Source organism: Nycticebus coucang, chromosome 5, assembly GCF_027406575.1.
Source record: "Nycticebus coucang isolate mNycCou1 chromosome 5, mNycCou1.pri, whole genome shotgun sequence".
NCBI lineage: Eukaryota > Metazoa > Chordata > Mammalia > Primates > Lorisidae > Nycticebus > Nycticebus coucang.
Genome location: NC_069784.1, coordinates 107775317 through 107794952, shown reverse-complemented (window position 1 = coordinate 107794952; position 19636 = coordinate 107775317). Strand labels below are relative to the sequence as shown.

The window sequence follows — 19636 nt, the reverse complement described above, 5'->3', positions numbered from 1 at the left end:
AATTTCCAGCCTGTCTTTCTTCAATTGGGTCTGCCATAGATTTCATTGCCTTTTTTTCTTTTCAAAAGAAAGTTCTCAAAATCTAGTCTTCCAGTTTTTTTAATAATATGTTTTAAACTATCTGAATTATTTTGTTTTCTCTCTCTTCTTTGGATGTTTCTAATATGTAGTCTCTCCCTTTTTTAAAATCTAATACTTGAAAAATAGACCAGAGGACATTTTTGTTTAAGTATTTAATCCATTGATTTTATATTTCTGGTGAGTGTTGTAACTAAGGTTAGGGAGAGGTAGACAGGGCTTGTTGGCATTTAACATAGAAAATAAGATTTCTTTTTGAAGTGTACTTGCCACATTTTATGAATGGCTGCATGGTTTTATTGTTTAATGAACTTGGTGCTACATAAGCAGGATTGAATTTGATGCAGTTTGTACTTTATAAAGATTATATCATAAGGACAGTTACAAAGCAAAGGCATGCTTCAGACAGGAAGAAGAAATGACAAAGTGATGTCTTAGTGAAGGAATGTGCACAGACTGAAAGCACCCCCGTCGTCCTTTCTGCATGGAGGTGGGGCATGGCCTGTTCTTAGGAGAAAGGGGTGAATTGGCTTTTCCACTTATGTCATTCGTCTGGTTCCCAAAAAGTATTTGGAAATTCTAATTTACTAAGGAAGAGTTGAAGCACAATATAGAATTGGGAAAGTGCAGGTCTGTGCTGGTCTTCTCCCAGAACCTGGGAGGCAGTGTGTGTGCTTTAGTTCCATGGATGTCTCTGGGTTGGTGGTGTGTGAGCCAGCTCCAGTACACTATGCAAGCCTGCAAATCCGAAAGCCCGAGTTCTGGATTCAGCTGGTTGTCAGGCATTGTGGCCTGGAGCCGGAGCCATTGTATCCAAGTATCTTTGGGCTGACTTAGTCAGCTAATTCCTCAGTGAGGTGCTGTTATAGGAGAAGACAGACTTTTTCTTTTTTTTTTTTCCAACTCCTGGGCTTAAGCGATTCTCTTGCCTCAGCCTCCCGAGTAGCTGGGACTACAGGCGCTCGCCACAATGCCCGGCTATTTTTTGGTTGCAGTTTGGCCGGGGCCGGGTTTGAACCCACCACCCTCGGTATATGGGGCCGGCGCCTTACTGACTGAGCCATAGGCGCCGCCCGACAGACTTTTTCTTAAAGAACACATTCTCAGAAAGTAATAAATATCAAAAAAGTAGAATTTAAGAATAGCAGCCATACATGCAAATAAAGTTCTTGAAGGAGAAAGAAGAAATATTGGGAGATTGGAATAGGCTTCTTAGGGAAGGAAAATTTGGAGATTTCCGTCTGGAAGTAGAGGTAGAGCTTTGACTTGGAAATAAACCAAGGTAAAAAAGGAAATTTAGAATGTCATGAAGGTCAGTAGTTCCCTTTATCTGGGGGCAATACCCTCAAATTGCTATGATAACTAAGGAACCAGCTCTATGTACTGGTATCTTAGGTACAAGTTAAATAGCAAAGTATCTGTGTATTTTGCTTGGTCAACAAGCAAAATTTTGTAGCCTTTGTAGTGTTTTGTAGTCCTTTTATGCAATAGAATTCAAGTTGTTGTTTATAAAAACCAAAAAAATAGAAAATTGCTTTCCTAGATAGAAGTATAAAATACTGACGTTTATGATATTATAAGTATGAATTTAATGCTTTAAAAGAAATCCAGAAAATCAGTCTGAAACATGAGATTAGTTAAACTCTCTATAACCCTGGTTTCCTCATTTGTGAAATAAGGAGGTCGGATTAAATAACTAATAAAATTAGTTGTTTTTAGAGCAGCTCCTGTGATTTCAGCTGTTTTTTTTTTTTTTGCAGTTTTTAGCCGGGGCTGGGTTTGAACCCACAACCTCCAGCATATGGGGCCGCCACCCTACTCCTTTGAGTCATCGGTGCTGCCCTGTTTTTTTTTTTAAGAGGCAGAGTCTCAACTTAGTTGCCCTCAGTAGAGTGCTGTGGCATCACAACTCACAGCAACCTTTAGCTCTTGGACTTAGGCAATTCTCTTGCCTTAGCCTTCCCAGTAGCTGGGACAGGCGCTCGTCACAACGCCCAGCTACTTTTTGATTGCAGTTTGGCCAGGGCCAGGTTCAAACCTGCCATCCTTTGTATATGGGGCTGGTGCCCTACTCACTGAGCAACAGGTGCTGCCTGATTTCAGCTGTTTTTAACGAATTGTGCAATATGCCAAAAATTTTTATTAAGTACTTTAAATATACTTCCTTTAATTCTCTCACCCCATGACAAAGTGGGCATTTTTATTTTAAAAAGGAAACTGAGACATAGAGAAGTTGAGTAACTTGCCTGTGGTTAGCGAGCTAGAAAGAGCTAGGCAAACTCAGGACACTGTGATTCTACTACAATACTTTTCTTCCATATTGTTGAGAGTTTTTTTTTTTTTTTTTTTTTTTTGAGACAGAGTGTCACCGTGTTGCCTTCAGTAGAGTGCTCTGGCATCATAGCTCACAGCAACCTCAAACTCTTGGGCTTAAGCGATTCTCTTGCCTTGGCCTCTCCAGTAGCTGGGACTACAGGTGTCCACCACAATGCCTGGTTATTTTTTGTTGTAGTTGTCATTGTTGTTTAGCAGGCCCAGGCTGGGCTCGAACCTGCCAGCCTTGGTTTATGTGGCTGGTGCCCTACTCACTGAGCTATGGGCCCTGAGCCCGTTGAGAATTGTTGATTCACTAGAAAGATGGTGCATGATGGAATGTGGAAGGGGAGGAAGAACAATTTAAAGGAACAGTTTCAGTGAGCATCCCCCATACATTTTTATGCACTACCATTGTAAGTGGTGCCTTGGTTCCTTTCCCCAAAATGAAAATTATTATTTATGGAGTATGCTGGGAACAGTGTGAAGATGATAAAAGACATTGTGAGCCATTGGATGATAATGGCGGTCAGAGCATACTCTAGCAAGTTTGAAGGAAGGTTTGTGTTGTAAAATGTAGCATCTGATATCTATCTCTTGATAATCTGATACTTTTTAAAATGTAAAAAGAAAAACGTGCTGCCTGTTTTGTTTGCCTTTTTGAATTAGCTTCCAAAAGCAAATCAGTTTTAGGTTTTAGTTTTAGGACAGTGGTTTTCAACCTTCCTGATGCCACAATGTATTTTCATTGTTAAAAAGAGGTTGCGACCTACAGGTTGAGAACTGCTGTTTAGGAGAATCTTCTATGTGTTATCTGTTACAATTTTATTTCCTCCTTCCTTTTTATTCCCTACTCAAATTTCTTTCTCTCTTGTTTTGAATGGCTTTATTATAGCTATTATAAGAAATTAGCAGAATAAAATATAGATTAATGAATTTCATTTATTTTGTTTATTTTGCGAGGAATCTGTTGAATTGCCGTAATTTGAAGGTTTGTAGAATTATGTCATCTAATAGTGCCTCTCCATTCCTCTCCCTATTGTGTCCTTTTAGGGCTCTGATGAGATAGACTACCTCATTTTGTCCTTCATGTCTGCCAGGTTTTTTCACATTTTCCATCTCTTGGTCTTTGACCACATTCTGAGTAGTTTCTTCAAATATGTCTTCCAGTCCCCTGGTTTTCTCTTCAGCACAACAGTGTTGTATCTTGTCCATTTGGATTATAATTTCTTAATTATAGTTTTAAATTCTAGATGTTCTATTTGATTCTTTTCAAAATCTGCTTTTTGATAGTCTTTTTTTAGATATTTAAAAATATTCACTGATTACTTTAAACAGATAGAACACACTTATTTTTTGTTCTGTACTTGATAATTGCATTATGTGTAGTCTCTGAAGATCTGATTCTGATACTGTGTCTAACTCGCAATAATGGTGGCATGTTTCCTTGAACATTTTGTGAATTATATTTGTTGAAATTTTTGTCTCTGGGAATTACTTGCTTCTTCCAGGCAGCTGGGCCCATCTAATTGTGGACCAGTTTAAACTAAATTCTCTTTTGGCATTTTTCAATCCAACAGATGATGCTAATACCAGTCTCGAAATCTGGGCCAGATAGTGGTACAGGATGAATATGTCTTATCTAAAATGCTTGGGACCAGAGTGTTTTAGATTTCTTTTATAAATTTTAGGATATTTACATTATGCAGCACCTCAAATCTAAAAATCTGAAATCTAAAATGCTTCAGTGAACATGTTGGTGCTCAAACAGTTTCAGATTTTGGAGCATTTCAGGTTTCAGATTTTCAGATTTGGGATGCTCAGCCTATGATTCTTCTCTGCTTGATTTCTTGAGACATGGTCTATAGAACAGTAATTTTTCTGTGGAATAAGTTAGGGGAAATTGCATTAAGAAAGATAATGAAGGACTGCACGCTCTCTCTCAAGCTGGTCCCCCAGCTGAGTCTGGCACCTCGGATCAGTTCTGTCAGTTCTTATAGTCGGTTGGGCGTCAGATCAGCTCAGCTGAAATGGTGAAGCAGATTAAGAGGTAAGTTTGCTTTTTAGGAAGCTTTGGATAAGGCAAGGGATAAACTTGTAATAGTTGACTTCTCAGCCATTATGATGTGGGTCTTGCAAAATGATCAAGCCTTTCTTTCATTCCCTTTCTGAACAGTATTCCAGTGTGGGGTGCCTTGAAGTAGATGTGGGTGACTCTCAGGATGTTGCTTCAGAGTGTGAAGTTAAGTGCATGCCAATCTTCCAGTTTTTTAAAAAAGCACGAAAATGTATGAGTTTTCTGGAGCTAATAAAGCAAAGACTGAAGCCACCATTAATGAATTAACCTAATCACATTTTCTGAAAATACAATCAGCCACTGGCTATTTAAAATTTGTAACATTTTTATTTACAAAAACTATGAAGTACGAAGACTGTATACTCAACTGCCATCTGATTATAAATGACAATAAAATACTAATTCTACCCTTTAAAAAAAGATAGCAGGACCTAGCCTTATAATTTTAGGAAACATTAGGTTGAATGATGGGTAACAGTTATTTTTTAATTTTTTTTTCACTGCAGAGCTTCTCAAGGTATCTAATAAGCAGATAGAAGTTTTGATGCTCAGTAGTTGTGTGGAGTAAGCAGAATTTCTCTTGTCCTCCTCTCATTCCCTTTTGGAGGATGCACGGCGTGTATCTGTGGAGCATCTGATGGGCTCACTGGAACACACATTGGCAGGTGGGGGAGGCCTCCTGGTGCCCAGGGCTTCTGCGTCCTGCCTTTTCATTGTTTCTCCTTCTGAGTTTGCCCCACTCTACTCCATGACTCTGTGTGTGTGAGGGAAGATCAGATTTGTATGTGGTGATCCTTATCCCCAGAATACAACGTTGTCATTGAACAGAGCGCTAATATCAGTTTGTTTCATAGGCCGTTGGTCAGTTTTCCCTGAGCAGGGAAACTGATGGTATATAGTTATGTCTAGACATAAAAACTAAACATAGGGCGGCGCCTGTGGCTCAAGGAGTAGGGTGCTGGTCCCATATGCCGGAGGTGGCAGGTTCAAACCCAGCCCTGGCCAAAAACCACAAAAAAACCCCCCAAAACCAACAAAAAACTAAACATAGAAACTGGCACATAGTAGATGCTGGATCCGTAATCATCGAGTCTTTTAGCTTGGCAAGCCCTCATAGTCATCTGAGACTATACTGGGGCGGTGTGAGTAGCAGTCAGTCATATTGCACGGCTTGTCCTAATTGTATCCTCCAGTATCTTTTAAATAGAAGTTGACTCTATTAGGGTCTGTGAACATCCAAAGTGAAAGGTAAGTTCATTTGAATATCTGTTTTTTTCTACCTCAAAAAATCATTTCCCCTCCAAGATTCACTTCAAAGGTCATGTTCTTTTTTTTGGGGGGGGGACAGAATCTCAAGCTATTGTCCTGGATAGAGTGCCATGGCATCATAGCTCACAACAACCTCCAACTCCAGGGTTCAAGCGATGCTCTTGTCTCAGTTTTTTCTATGTTAGAGATGGGGTCTTGATCTTGTTCAGGCTGGTCTCGAACCTGTGAGCTCAAGCAGTTCACCACCTCGGCCTCTAAGATTACAGGTGCGAGCCACTCTACCCAGCCCAGAGGTCATATTCTTGAAGCTGTGATTCATTCCTTCCCTTCCCTTCCCTTCCCGTCCCATCCCGTCCCATCCCGTCCCGTCCTGTCCCGTCTTCTCAAGCTGTCACCCTGGATAGAGTGCTGTGGCATCACAGCTCACAGCAACTTCAAACTTTTGGTCTTAAGCGATTCTCTTGCTTCAGCCTCCCAAGTAGCTGGGACTATAGGCACCCGCCACAACACTGGCTATTTTTGATGTTGTTGTTGTAGTTGTCATTGTTGATTTTTAGCTGGCCCAGGCGGATTCGAACCCCTCAGCCTTGGTGTATGTGGCCAGGACCCTACCCACTGAGCTACAGGTGCCGCCAGAGCTGTGGCTTCTCTCAGACACAGTTACTCATTCCATTCTTGGTGTTTTCAGAGCATTTTGTATGTGGCATCTTTCAACATGTGTCTCACTGTGTTGTTGCATTTTTGTTTTTCTTGCCAGACTGAGTTTTTCAAGGATGGAGATGTTGAATGGAAACTTGAGTAATGCGCATGCATCTGTTTGTGTGTGTGCATTCAGGATCTTATCTATCATTTAAAATATCTATTTCCTGGGGATGGCAGGAAAGGGTAAGAGAGAAGCAGTCTGAACATGTAGAAGGTGCTTTGGGGTTTGTTAGCTGTGGACAGTGAGAGAGCAGCTGGCATCAAAATTCCAGCTGGAGGCACCTTGTTTGGCACCCTGACATGGCCTGTCTCACTGGGTCAGTTGGGTTCTCACAGTGAGCTGTGAAGTAGCTGTTCATTTTACAGAGGGAGCCAGGTGGTTTCCCTGTTGTCACACGTGTCCAGTAATAGTAAGTGCTTACAAAAGGTCGCGTGATGGAGTAACTGGTTCTGCCTCCAGCCCTCATGCTGACAGTATAGCCAACACACTAACACCAAAGTGTGGCTGTGAGCTTTGTGGATGTTTCCTCTTAATATTTTAGGGGAATTCTGTCCATGAGAGCAGGTTTCTATTTTTGAAGTGGAAACTAGTGACAAAGTACGATTATTAATAAAAATGGTCTGTAAGCCAATGTTGAATGTTTTCCTTTTGAGCTGAGGTGTGTATTTATAGACAGCTGTTGTCTTAAGCATCCTTTTTAATGTTAGACAGCATTATAATCAATTGTCTTATATTACAACTTATTTAGTACTTACCACACTTTTTGTAATAGGTTCTCTTATCACCATTTCACAGATTTGGCAAACAGAAGTTGAGTGTCTTGCACACACCTTGTAAGCAATGGAAATGTATTTATTTAGCAGAACCTTAATATTTGGCATACAGAGCCCAATACTCTGACACGCTATGCCGTATTCGTATATACCTTCAATATATAGACATGCAAGCACATACGTATCTTAAGTGTACTTAGTGGTTTAACTCCATGCATCCCGACTGAATCTGTAGTGATGTGTATAGCACATTGCCTATTATATTGAAATGATGTAATCTCTTTGGATTTCTTCTTCCCTTCACACTTTGATGCAGTTCTATTTTGTTTAGAGATGTTGCTATAACAAGCTTAATAATAAAGTACCAGGTTCTCCTCCTCAAGATATATGTGTGAAGGATATTAATTTTCCACGCAGTGAATGAACCAACAAGTTCATCTGTTGACAATGAGAGGGAATTCATTTTGAGGTTGGAAAAGTCTGGTGGGTTGTTCCTTCTTTACTAGCAGCCCGATGGTGGCTTATATCTGCATCTGGGGGGGAAGCGTGAGTTGACCTGACCTCTCAGTTGGGGTGTTTCAGGGGTGTGCATCTTAATTGGAAATGAGTCACCACTTTGATTATGTTTTGCCATTGATTAGACAATGAGCTTTTCTTCTATGGCTGTCAAAAGGCTTTTATATCTCTGTTCACAACAGCTTCTTAAATAACAAAAAAAAAAAAACGTCTACTAAAGGCAACAATATGTTAAGTCCTTAGAGGCAGTTGACTTTTTGTCCCAGTTCTGTTGTCTTGTATTTTAAAAAAATTATCCTAAAGAATGAATACCATATCATTCCCCAGAAAATTGTAAATAGAAGGATAGCTTGTAACAACAACAACAAAAAAATTCTGTTCTACAAATATGGTGGAAGAAAAATCAGACCTAATTGTTGATGGGATGAATTATGTTAGGCTATATTGAATAATAAGGGCTGAATGAATTTCCTCGGTGTGTGCCTCGTAGATATGTCATGAGCCACCTCAAAGAATTGAGGGAAGCACTTTGAACATATTTTTATACTATTTTTAAAATAAGCATATGAACTACTAGCATTTTGTCTTTTGGTACAGGGGAAAAAAATGATGATTCACTTTCATATTGTTAGAAAATTAGAAAATAAATGTTTTATGTTCATTTATAGTAAGTCATGTATCTGATGTGCTATTCTTTAACTTATGGAATCTTAGTGTTGGAAAAGTAAAAATGCTCTTTTTTTACTCCAGAAACATGCTAAGGGACAAGTGTTATTTGACAAAGTCTGTGAACACCTCAATCTCCTGGAGAAGGACTACTTTGGACTTATGTTTCAGGAAACTCCTGAGCAGAAAGTAAGTGATTTCAAGTTTATTTGCATCTTTTTAGAACACATTCACATTATATTTTTTCTTAACCAGATTATCTCAGTATATAATTTAGCTTTAAAATTACTTATGTGTTATTAAAACTTCACTATAGGAATTGGGTAAATATTGAAAAACTGTCTTGTGTAGAGAGAATGACCCTGAAACTTTAAAAAAATTTTTTTTTTTAAATGTTGGGGATTCATTGAGGGTACAAGAAACCGGGTTACACTGATTGCATTTGTTAGGTAAAGTCCCTCTTATAATTGTGTCTTGTCCCCAAAAGGTGTGTCACACACCGGGACCCCCACCCCCCTTCCTCGGTCCCTCTCTCTGCTTTACTTTTCCCCCCTCCCCTCCCTCCTCTCTCTCTTTCTTTCTCTCTGCTCTCCCCTTCCCCCACCCTCCACCGTGTACTAGGTCATTAATTGACCCTGAAACTTTTTGACATTGTTTGCATGAGTTTCACTTACATCATGAGCAGATACAATGGAATGTCATTAATTGAAAATTGGTATTCTGACATAAAGACAACACAGACTTTTAAAAATGGTATTGTACTGTCTCAATCACTTTTGGTTCTCACTCAGTACGACTTTTTGGTACTAAAGACAGAGGCTGGTCAGACCAGCTCACATTGTGCAGTCACCTGCATGCCTGAAAAGTGGGGAAGGAGGCACATTGGGAGGATCCCATCTGAGGATACCAGAGCACGTGGCCACAGCGAAAAGGATTGTTACCCAAGAACTAACATTCAAAACACAGTCAGTAGAACGGAGCAGTCAATGGAGGAACATGACTGTATTTTATTTGCCTACATGACATCATTGTTTGTATTTACAAGTCCCACTAATGAAATACAGGGCACTGAGGGTGGTAATTTTAGATACATTACATTTCCTCAACTTGCTTAAATTCTTGATATCTAGTGTGTGGTTTAATACCATGTTTAGACTAAAGATGATTGTAAATTGCATGCCTGCCTGCTGAATAGTATGTGAGTATCCTCATTAGATCTGTGTTTATAACCTCTTCTCAGAAGCAATATTGTATGTGACTAACCAGGTATTTTTTTTAGGCTACAAATTATAAGCTGGCCTTAATAATGTCTCTAAGCATGTGCTCTTCCCTTGGCCCTCACAGCTGCAAAAGACAATGCTGATGGGAATTTGGCTGTTATTCCCTATTTTTCTTGAGATCACATATCAATTCATATGAACATTTAATCTTTGTACACTAGGGATACAATTCAGTATGTTGTAAAATATGGAGACTAATAGGATATGCTGCATTAAACAATCTTGTATTTTTGAAATACTAGTTTTGCATAAGAGTGAGTGAGTGGTATTTAGACAGTGGGATTTATTATTTTTTATTTTGATAACTCCCAATGTATGTGTCTAATCCATATATTACATCTGAATCTTAGACCCATATCGTTCCCTACCGTAGAGGGGTGTTGGCAGTTTCCTCTGTCTTCTGCACATTTAGTGCAAAGCTTATTTGTGTGTTACTCTTTCTTCCTGTTACTCTATGAACTCTGTAAGGGTAGAGACCATGTCTTGTATTTTGTAGCCTCAGTATATCCAGGCACTAATTAGTATTTGTTACCTGTGTACCATCCTGCCTCCATAAGGATGGTCACTGTCATAAAAAAGAAAATAACAAATGTCAGCGAGGATGTGGAGAAATCAGAACCTTTGTACAGCGTGGGTGGGAATGTAAAATAGTACATTGCTATGTACTATTAGTACTACTATTTAAATAGTACATTGCTATGGAAAACAGTGTAGAGGTTCTGCAAAAAATTAAATGTAGAACTATTATATGCAACTCCACTTCTGAGTATATATCTGAAAGAACAGAAATCAAGATCTTGAAGGGATAAGTGTCATTTGGACACTCACATTCATTGCAGCATTATTCCCAATAGCCAAGAGGTAGAAGTACACTAAAAGTCCATCAGTGATGAATGGATAAAGGAAATGTGTTTTTTTTTTGTAGAGACAGAGTCTCACTTTATCGTCCTCGGTAGAGTGCCATGGCTTCACACAGCTCACAGCAACCTCCAACTCCTGGGCTGAAGCAATTCTCCTGCCTCAGCCTCCCGAGTAGCTGGGACTACAGGCGCCCGCCACAACGCCCAGCTATTTTTTGGTTTTGCAGTTCAGCCGGGGCCGGGTTTGAACCCGCCACCCTCAGTATATGGGGCCGGCGCCCTACCGACTGAGCCACAGGTGCCACCCGGAAATGTGGTTTATACATACAATGGAATAGTATTCAGCCTTAAAAATGAAGGAAATCCTGTCAGACACTATAGCATCCATAAACCTAGAAGGCATCTTGTTAAGTGGTGTAAGCTAATCACTAAAACACAAGTACTGTATGATTCTACATAATGAGGCATCTAAGAGTCAGACTTGTGGAAACAATAGAATTGTGATTGCTCAGGGCTTGGGGAAGGGAAAATAGGGAATTTGATGGATTTCAGTTTTGTGAGATGAAAAAGTTTTAGAGAACTGTCGTGCAATAATAATGGGCATATAGTTAATACTGCTGAACTGTACATTAACAAATGGTTAAAAAGGCAGATTTTATGTGTTTTTTTGCCACAATTAAAAAAAATTGCCTATGTGCAAAGCAGTGTTCTAACTGCTGTGAATCTAACAGTGAATAATGAAGGTGTAGACCCCAACCTCATAGATCTTCTAGTTGAGGAGACAGAGTAACAAGACTAATTACCCATTTATTCAATTTGATTACTGCTCTACAGGAAAAAGTCAGGACACTAATAGGAAGACTCTTCTTATGGGGGAATATTGGTTCAGCAGGGACCTAAAGTATGAGTGGACTTTGGCTGGGTAATGGAACATGTGAAGTGCAGACCCAGGGCCCTGAGGCAGGAGCAGCTGTCTGCTTGAAAATTGGAAAGAAGCCCTGTGTGGTTAGTGTGGGGAGGATGACATTAGCATAGGGCAGGGCTGGGTGTTAATAGGAGTCAGATCACATGGGGATTTCCTTTGTCCTAAGAAAGATGGTAAGCCATTGTGAAGCGAGGATGTTAGGTAACCAGTTTTACCTTTAAAAAAGTCACTTTGGCTGATAGTAGAAATGGGATGAGAGGAGACTTAGGCAGAGGTGCCTCCCCAAAGCACACACATGGCTTTGATTGATACCATGTAGTAGTAGTGGAAATAGAAAAGTGAGTAAGAGAGACTTAGGAACGAGGCAGAATCAATCTGATGGTTGACTAGGAATCATGGCAGATACCAAGAATAAGTAAGGCCTTGTTTCTGGATAGATGCAAGTGTTCAGTGAGAAGAGGAAGACTTGATGGGAGGGAGAAATGGATATCATGAATATACCTGTTTCAGACATGTTGAATTTTAGGTCAAATAACTTGTGGAAAGAATAAACCAATGAATTTAATTTGGGATGTGTCTTAAAGAATGGTAGCTAGTGTGGAGAATACTGTAGGAGTAATCCATCTCTCAACAGTGCGTGGTGCAGGAGATGCTTTTATTTCCTGATGGAAATATTGTAATATATGTTGAGTTGAGGCTTGTAACTAGACACAGTTACTTACAATTTACCACTTTTTTTGTGTGTGTGATTTTTGGCCGGGGCTGGGCTTGAACCTGCACCTCCGGCATATGGGACCGACAGCCTACTCCTTGAGCCACAGGTGCCACCCTACAATTTACCACTTTTTAAAAGAGTCAGAGGTGGCTTTTACCGTAAAGACATTTCAGCTAAAGTAGAAGTTGCTGTTAATAGCTCATTGTTCTGGAGTTCTCAGCACCTCTGTGTTGTCTCATAGCATTCTCCGAGTGGCCTGTAAGGTAGGGAACATCAGCCACACTTTAGGAATGTAGAAATTCAAGGCTTAGAGAAGTTAAACAATTAGCCCAGGGCAATATATGTTAGAGATAAGATTCAAATCAGGCAGGACCAGTGAGCAAAAAATAGATTTTAGGGAAAATGCAATACCCTGTTTCCCTGAAAATAAGACATCCTCTGAAAATAAGACCTACTTACAGGAAAGATAAGACGTCCCCTGAAAATAAGACCTAGCACATCTTTGGGAGCACACCTTAAAATAAGACACTGTCTTATTTTCAGGGAAACAGGGTAGTTGTGAACTCTCTGTCAGTTAAGGTAAAAATGGGCCCACTGTTTTATAGCTATCATAGCTGGAAAAGTAGAAATACACCATCTTTCCTCAGAGGAATTTTTCATGTTATTAAATTCTGAAAGTCATTTTGCAAGACTTTACATACAGGGTATTGAAGGATATGTGGGCTGAGTTCCTGGTATGAGTTTCACAGTTGATGGCAATAAATTTTAGGGGGCAGGCCAACTTACTGATAATGATTCTGTGACAGTGCTGCTCAAAAGGGACTTCTTCCTTTGTGTCAGAAGACAGATTTTCACTTAGGAATCTTATCTGTGTATCTTTCTCCTACCTCCATTCTTCCCAAACATAAACCTCCACCCAAATACACATTGGTGCTTATATTTACTGGGTACACCACGGTTCCTCCCTTCCCAGTTATAAAATAGTGTCATCAGTATTTAACTTGTGTATGTGATGCTGAAGCATTTTGTGGGCTGTGTTAGCAAGGGGGATGTGGAATGTTACATCTCTCAGGCATGCTGGGGCAACAAACAAATTGACCATTTGGTCGGGCTAATAGTATTAAGTATATAGCCTTCCAATAATCTCACTCAGTTCAGCAATACAGTTAATGTAGCCAGATAGGCATTAATTAGGGACATAGGAGATATTTCTAAGTTTTATACTACTACCTGATGAGGACCTGTGGTATGAATATTTTATGTTATATAAAGGCAGATATATAAATTTTGGAAGTCAGATGAGCAGTTTAATGTTGACATTAAACTAAGAATTATGACCAATATTCTGGATGTGAACAGGGAAGGGGCATTGTTTGTATAAGAGAAGCAGTGGCTCCAGCATGGGTGATCGTGTTGTGCGTGCGGCATTTTAAGCTGTTTGGCAGGGCTGGAGGAGGGGCAGTTCCAGGGTCTCCTATGGGAAAGACCTATGAGTCACAGGCACATTGGAAGGAGGAGTTGGTGACTGGTCTTAAACTGGTGTTTTCTCAGCAAGTGCTCTGTTTCAGTTGGGATCATGGGTTGATTTGGGTGACTATGGGGAGTGCTGATGGAGATAAGGGAATGCTACTGGAAAGATAGGCAGAGATCATTTTTTGGAAGATCCTGTATCTCATGCTAAGGAATCTAGATTTTAATAGGAAGTGATATGGTCAAATTTGCATTTGAGAAAGAACCCCTCCTTGGTATCAAGAGAGATGTAGGGAGGTGAGACCAGAGGCAAGAAGGTCAGGAGATGATTGTAGTTTTCTAGTCCAGAGGTGATGAATACCAGGGCAAGTGGCATCAGAGGTGAAGAGGAAGAGACAGAGACACCGTGTAAAGATTATCTGCAGGGCTTTGTGAATAAGCAGCTCTGAGGTATGAGGGTGAGGGAGGGGTTGAAGATAAGTTCCAGCTGCCAGCGTCAGGAAGCTGTGGCATTTGTCGGGGTTGGCAGATTTGCTTCAATGGAAATAGCTTTGACTTTGGCTATGAGGAAGTCCAAGAAAAAGATATGGTTGAAGACAGAGGAGAGTGACAATGACAAAAGGTTCTAGAGTCATGAAGAGGATTGGCCTTAAATAAAGAGGATGACCTTATCCAGAACCAGAAGAAACAGCATAAAAGGTGGGGTAGTTGTTAAATAAGAAATCTTGAGTTGAGCAGAGTGCAGCCTAAAATCTCTATGAAGTAGAGGTTAAAACCATCTGCTTAAGAGTGAGTAGGGTAGCAGTCGGACCAAGAAAGGCAGCCAACCATGGCTTACCATTGGATTGCTGTTGATAGTTTTGCTGAGATTAGTGATCATAAATTATCATGGCAGCAAAATTGATTTGTGTGTTTTTCTCTAATTGCCATCAATAACCTGGGTATAATAGCGGAGAAATGGAGTATTAGAAAGGTCCCTCTTGGCTAAGTTCATGGTAGTTATATAATAATAAGAGGACAAAGGATTTAGAAAACCAGAGGTACTGATGCAGTGTATCAAGCTCATTATTCAAAGGGTCTCAGGAAGGAAAGTAATTGAAGTTGAAACTGGTTGATAGGCTGGGAGAAAATAGCTGGGGCAAGGGATGGAAGTCCAAAGGTGCAGAAGAGCAGATACAGTGGGAATTATAGGAAAAAAAATAATTATATCTGAAAACTATGTGATGACCCTGCCTGGGGTGTGGACAGGAAGGGATGGCTGAAGTCAAGGAGAGGTTAAGGTCATTAAGGCAGAAGATATTAACATAAGGATATGTTTGTCTGGATTTACCATAGCTTTCTTGGCAAAAAGATGCTAAGGCTAAATAAGAAGTAGTAATTCCTTATTATACTTCATAGTTTCTATTAGGAAATATGAGATGAAAAAATTTTTGAACTTAGGCACGTAATTTGTATCTGGGCTTCAACTCAAAAATCTGGGGGAATAAGAGTGGGGTATCCTTTCTGAGACAAACTTTTCAGGATATGAATGCTCAGATAATAATTTGCAATGTGTTTAATTATTTGTGTGTGATCTAATTTGCTTTTATGACTTTTGTATTGTGCAATTTTAAAAATTTCTTTATATAGGCAATCTAATCCTCAAGAAATCTAGGCAAAAGAATTCTTATTCTTTCAATATATATTTGTATAATAATCCTGTTTTTTCCTGCACAGATTTGTTACTATTATACATACTTATTTGGCTTAATCAGTAATAAGTATTTTACATACTTATTTCTGCTTTGCTTGAAACCTTTGCAGTTTCATCAATGGGACCCAAGAGTATGAGCTTCATTTTTCTCATGCTGAATATTATCTGTATTTATAGAAGTTTTGATACTTATTTCAACTTATTATAAAGTGAGGGTGAAACAAAGCCACAATTATTTGTATGAAAATTTTTCATGGAGAGAAAATTTAAACTCTTTTTTGGTGTTAGTATAGTAATCTACCTCTAGTGGTTGAGACATTGAGTTGGAAGCTTTTTCAGTTCATTCTGAGTATGAAAATCTGTCATTGTTAGTGTTAGAACTTTTTAATGTCTGTTGAGAGCTCTTATGTAAACTATACTATGGAAAATGTTGTTAAAAGTATGTGGAATCCAGCAACAAGTTTTTCTTTTACATATAGAATTCCAAATGCAAATAGTTGTGTGTTCATTTCTTTTATTTTTTATTAAATCATAGCTGTGTACATTAATGTGATCATGGGGCACCATACACTGGTTTTATAGACTGTTTGACACATTTTCATCACACTGGTTAACATAGCCTTCCTGGCATTTTCTTAGTTATTGTGTTAAGACATTTACATTCTACATTTACTAAGTTTCACATATACCCTTGTAAGATGCACCGCAGGTGTAATCCCACCAATCACCCTCCCTCTGCCCATCCTCCCCCCCACCCTCCTCTCCCTTTCCCCCTTCCCCCTATTCTTAGGTTGTAACTGGCTTATAGCTTTCATGTGAAAGCCATAAATTAGTTTCATAGTAGGGCTGAGTACATTGGATACTTTTTCTTCCATTTTTGAGATACTTTACTAAGAAGAATATGTTCCAGCTCCATCCATGTAAACACGAAAGAGGTAAAATCTCCATCTTTCTTTAAGGCTGCATAATTCCATGGTGTACATATACCACAATTTATTAATCCATTTGTGGATCGATGTGCACTTGGGCTTTTTCCATGACTTAGCAATTATGAATTGGGCTGCAATAAACATTCTGGTACAAATATCTTTGTTATGATGTGATTTTTGGTCTTCTGGGTATATGCCTAGTAGAGGAATTATAGGATTGAATGGCAGATGTATTTTTAGATCTCTAAGTGTTCTCCAAACAGCTTTCCAAAAGGAATGTATTAATTTGCATTCCCACCAGCAGTGTAGAAGTGTTCCCTTTTCTCCACATCCACGCCAACATCTCTGGTCTTGGGATTTTGTGATATGGGCTAACTTACTGGAGTTAGATGATATCTCAAAGTAGTTTTGATTTGCATTTCTCTGATGATTAAAGATGATGAGCATTTTTTCATATATCTGTAGGCCATGCGCCTGTCTTCTTCAGAGAATTTTCTCTTCAAGTGCCTTGCCCGGCCTGTGATGGGATCACTTGTTCTTTTCTTGCTTATACGTTTGAGTTCTCTGTGGATTCTGGTTATTAAACCTTCGTCAGAGATATAACCTGCAAATATCTTCTCCCATTCTCAGGGCTGTCTGCGTGTGTTCATTGCTAAATGAAATCATCATTAAGGTTTTGGATGCTCTTTAAAGGGAAAGACATGGTCGTGAATTTTTGATGTTAATAGAATTTGGCATTTGGCGCAGGCATTATAATGTCATTTTGCTGCAAGCTGTATTGAAAAGAGAAGAGGGATTTTACCTACCTAACAAATGCAATTACGCAATGGATATCAACTACATTTCTTTTTTAAATTTTTTTTTATTTTGGGGATTCATTGAGGTTTCTGGTACCCGCATTGAATCCCCAACCATAAAATAAAATAAAAAAAGGAATGTAGTTGATATCCATAGCTAACTATGAAAATTAGTTGAAGCAGTTGTGTAATACCCAGACCACAACCCCCCAAACCCAGAATTGAAAACTCAAATATTAACTGTATATGTAGACTATGCTTTAATAAAATTCTGTTTAATCTAGTTAAACTTTATAATCCCCAATTCTCCCAGATGTATAGTGAATGTTTCACTGTGATACAATGCCTGTAACTTTTCTCCTAACACCAGCATTATGATGGAGTTCCATTACTCCTAATTTAGGCAAAGGCATATTAAAGGGGATCTGTTTCAGTGCTATAAATTCCTATACGAAAATGTAGATTTTATTTTATTTTATTTTTTTTTTTTTGTAGAGACAGAGTTTCACTTTATTGCCCTTGGTAGAGTGCCGTGGCATCACATGGCTCACGGCAACCTCCAACTCCTGGGCTTAGGCGATTCTCCTGCCTCAGCCTCCCGAGTAGCTGGGACTACAGGCGCCCGCCACAACGCCCAGCCATTTTTTTGTTGCAGTTTGGCCGGGGCTGGGTTTGAACCCGCCACCCTCAGCATATGGGGCCGGCGCCCTACTCACTGAGCCACAGGCGCCGCCCGAAAATGTAGATTTTAGATAAAACTACTTTCATACTTTTAAAATTTGGTAATACAGTGTAAGTTGAGTTGAATTTGTTATTATTTCTCTCACTGGCCAAATTGGCGCTCACCAGAAGCAAGTGAGGAAGGCATGGCTAGGCATTTGGGAAAAATTCTAACTCTGGGATCTTAGGGTCCAGCTTGAAGGGGAACTAGGTGAGAGGGATGACTTTTTGATGAAAGAAACTGTTTTTAAAAAAATTGTCCTAACACTTGTTAAAACAGGAAGGCAGCTTTATTTAGGACTATTGTGATAGGAACAGGGACCACTGCAGTGGGGTTTTCCAATAGATGAGAAAGATTGGAAAGGGGTGAGTGGGTGGAAAATTACTGAGAGAGAATGTCAAGGGACTTTGGGGAGTTTGGCTAACTGACTCTATAGGATTCTTGCTTAAAGCAGGGTGATCTGACATCACCTGGGAGCTGGTGGAGAGTAAGGAACCTGATCAGATATTGAAGTGATCAGATAATGGGGAGGGGATTCTGGCTAAGCCAACTTATTAGCAAAATTCTTGCTAAAATTGGATAGTTTGTGGATGGACAAGGAAGTCTAAAGTTGAGGCCTGAGTGAGTAGAGGGTTCAGAGGAGCCCGACTAAAGTTTTGTCTAGCAGAGACTTTTTGTCAGAACTAGAATTTATCTTGAGTTGTTATTCATGGTTAGTATGGTTAGGGCCCTACTGTGGCAAACACACACTCAAGACTGCTAATTGGATGCTGTGGGTTGATGACTGTGGTTGCTTTTCTGTTAGGTGAGAGTGGTTTGCCAGTGGAATAAAAAACCGGGGGGTCTTGGCATTCTTTGATAGAGTTGGGTCTTGTTATTCTTTAGTAGAGCTGCATTGTGCTAGGAGGTGTCCAGAGAAAGACTTGGATATGGAATGTGGATGGAAATTGTGCCCTGCCATGTTTTTCTGCAGGAAGCTAAAGACAATTAGAATGTTTGCTCAGTGTAGGCTGACTAACCAGTAGCACTTAAAAAATGTTTTTCTACATTTGGCTTTCAGGGAAAGATGGGAATTTCTTCTTCTTTTTTTTTTTTCTTAGTTATTGTGTTAAGACATTTATATTCTACATTTACTAAGTTTCACATTTACCCTTGTAAGATGCGCCGTAGGTGTAATCCCACCACTCTCCCTCCACCCATCCTACTCCCTCCCTCCCCTTCCTCTTCCCCTTCAACAGATGGGAATTTCTACATAAAAAGAAACCTAGGACTGTATTACTCCAAAGGGAGGTCCAAGGACCAGCAATGTTAGCACCACATAGAAGCTTGTTAGAAAAGAAGAAATTTAGGCTCTCACCTTAGTCCTGCTGAAAATCTGCATTTTGACTAGATCTTTAGGTGATTTATATGCGTTTTTAGAGTTTGAGAAGTAATTGATGCAGGGGATAAAATGTTCTTTTGAGGTAGCCAAGAGAATTATAGAAGTTTGAAATATCACAGAAGCCAATGGAATATGGGGGTCTGATAACCCCATGTGGTTTGTGGCCCCAGAAGTGTTCAAATATTAATAGTAGGTAAAAGTTAGGCCAATCCCATTCTTCCTGGAAATTTGAACCGTATATACCAAGGTTCTTTGCAACACCTCTGGCCTCCTGTGAATATGAATAAGCAGCACTGTGGTTCATTATCTAGCTTTCTTTTTTGAGGTGTTTCCGTATGTAGAGGATAATTGAGAGTCAACACTTTTTCTGAGAACCTGTATTGAAAATGTTGTAGGGAAATGTCAGAAGACTTGGTTAACTAAGACTGTTGCACTCTCAGATTTATAGTGAATAGAGAATAGGATTAAGT

General features: G+C 39.5%; 1 protein-coding gene across 27 annotated transcripts in view; it reads left to right on the top strand.

Moving 5' to 3' along the window:
- EPB41L2 (erythrocyte membrane protein band 4.1 like 2) overlaps window positions 1–19636 on the top strand; it is a 233587-nt gene that overhangs the window by 137662 nt on the left and 76289 nt on the right. For all 27 annotated transcript variants that reach the window (XR_008380064.1, XR_008380065.1, XM_053590674.1 and 24 more), the window contains one exon: window positions 8480–8584. Coding sequence is in view for 25 of the 27 variants with exons in the window: in XM_053590674.1 (XP_053446649.1) it covers window positions 8480–8584 (105 nt within the window). In the remaining 2 variants the exon portion in view is untranslated. The remainder of the gene's footprint in view (window positions 1–8479; window positions 8585–19636) is intronic.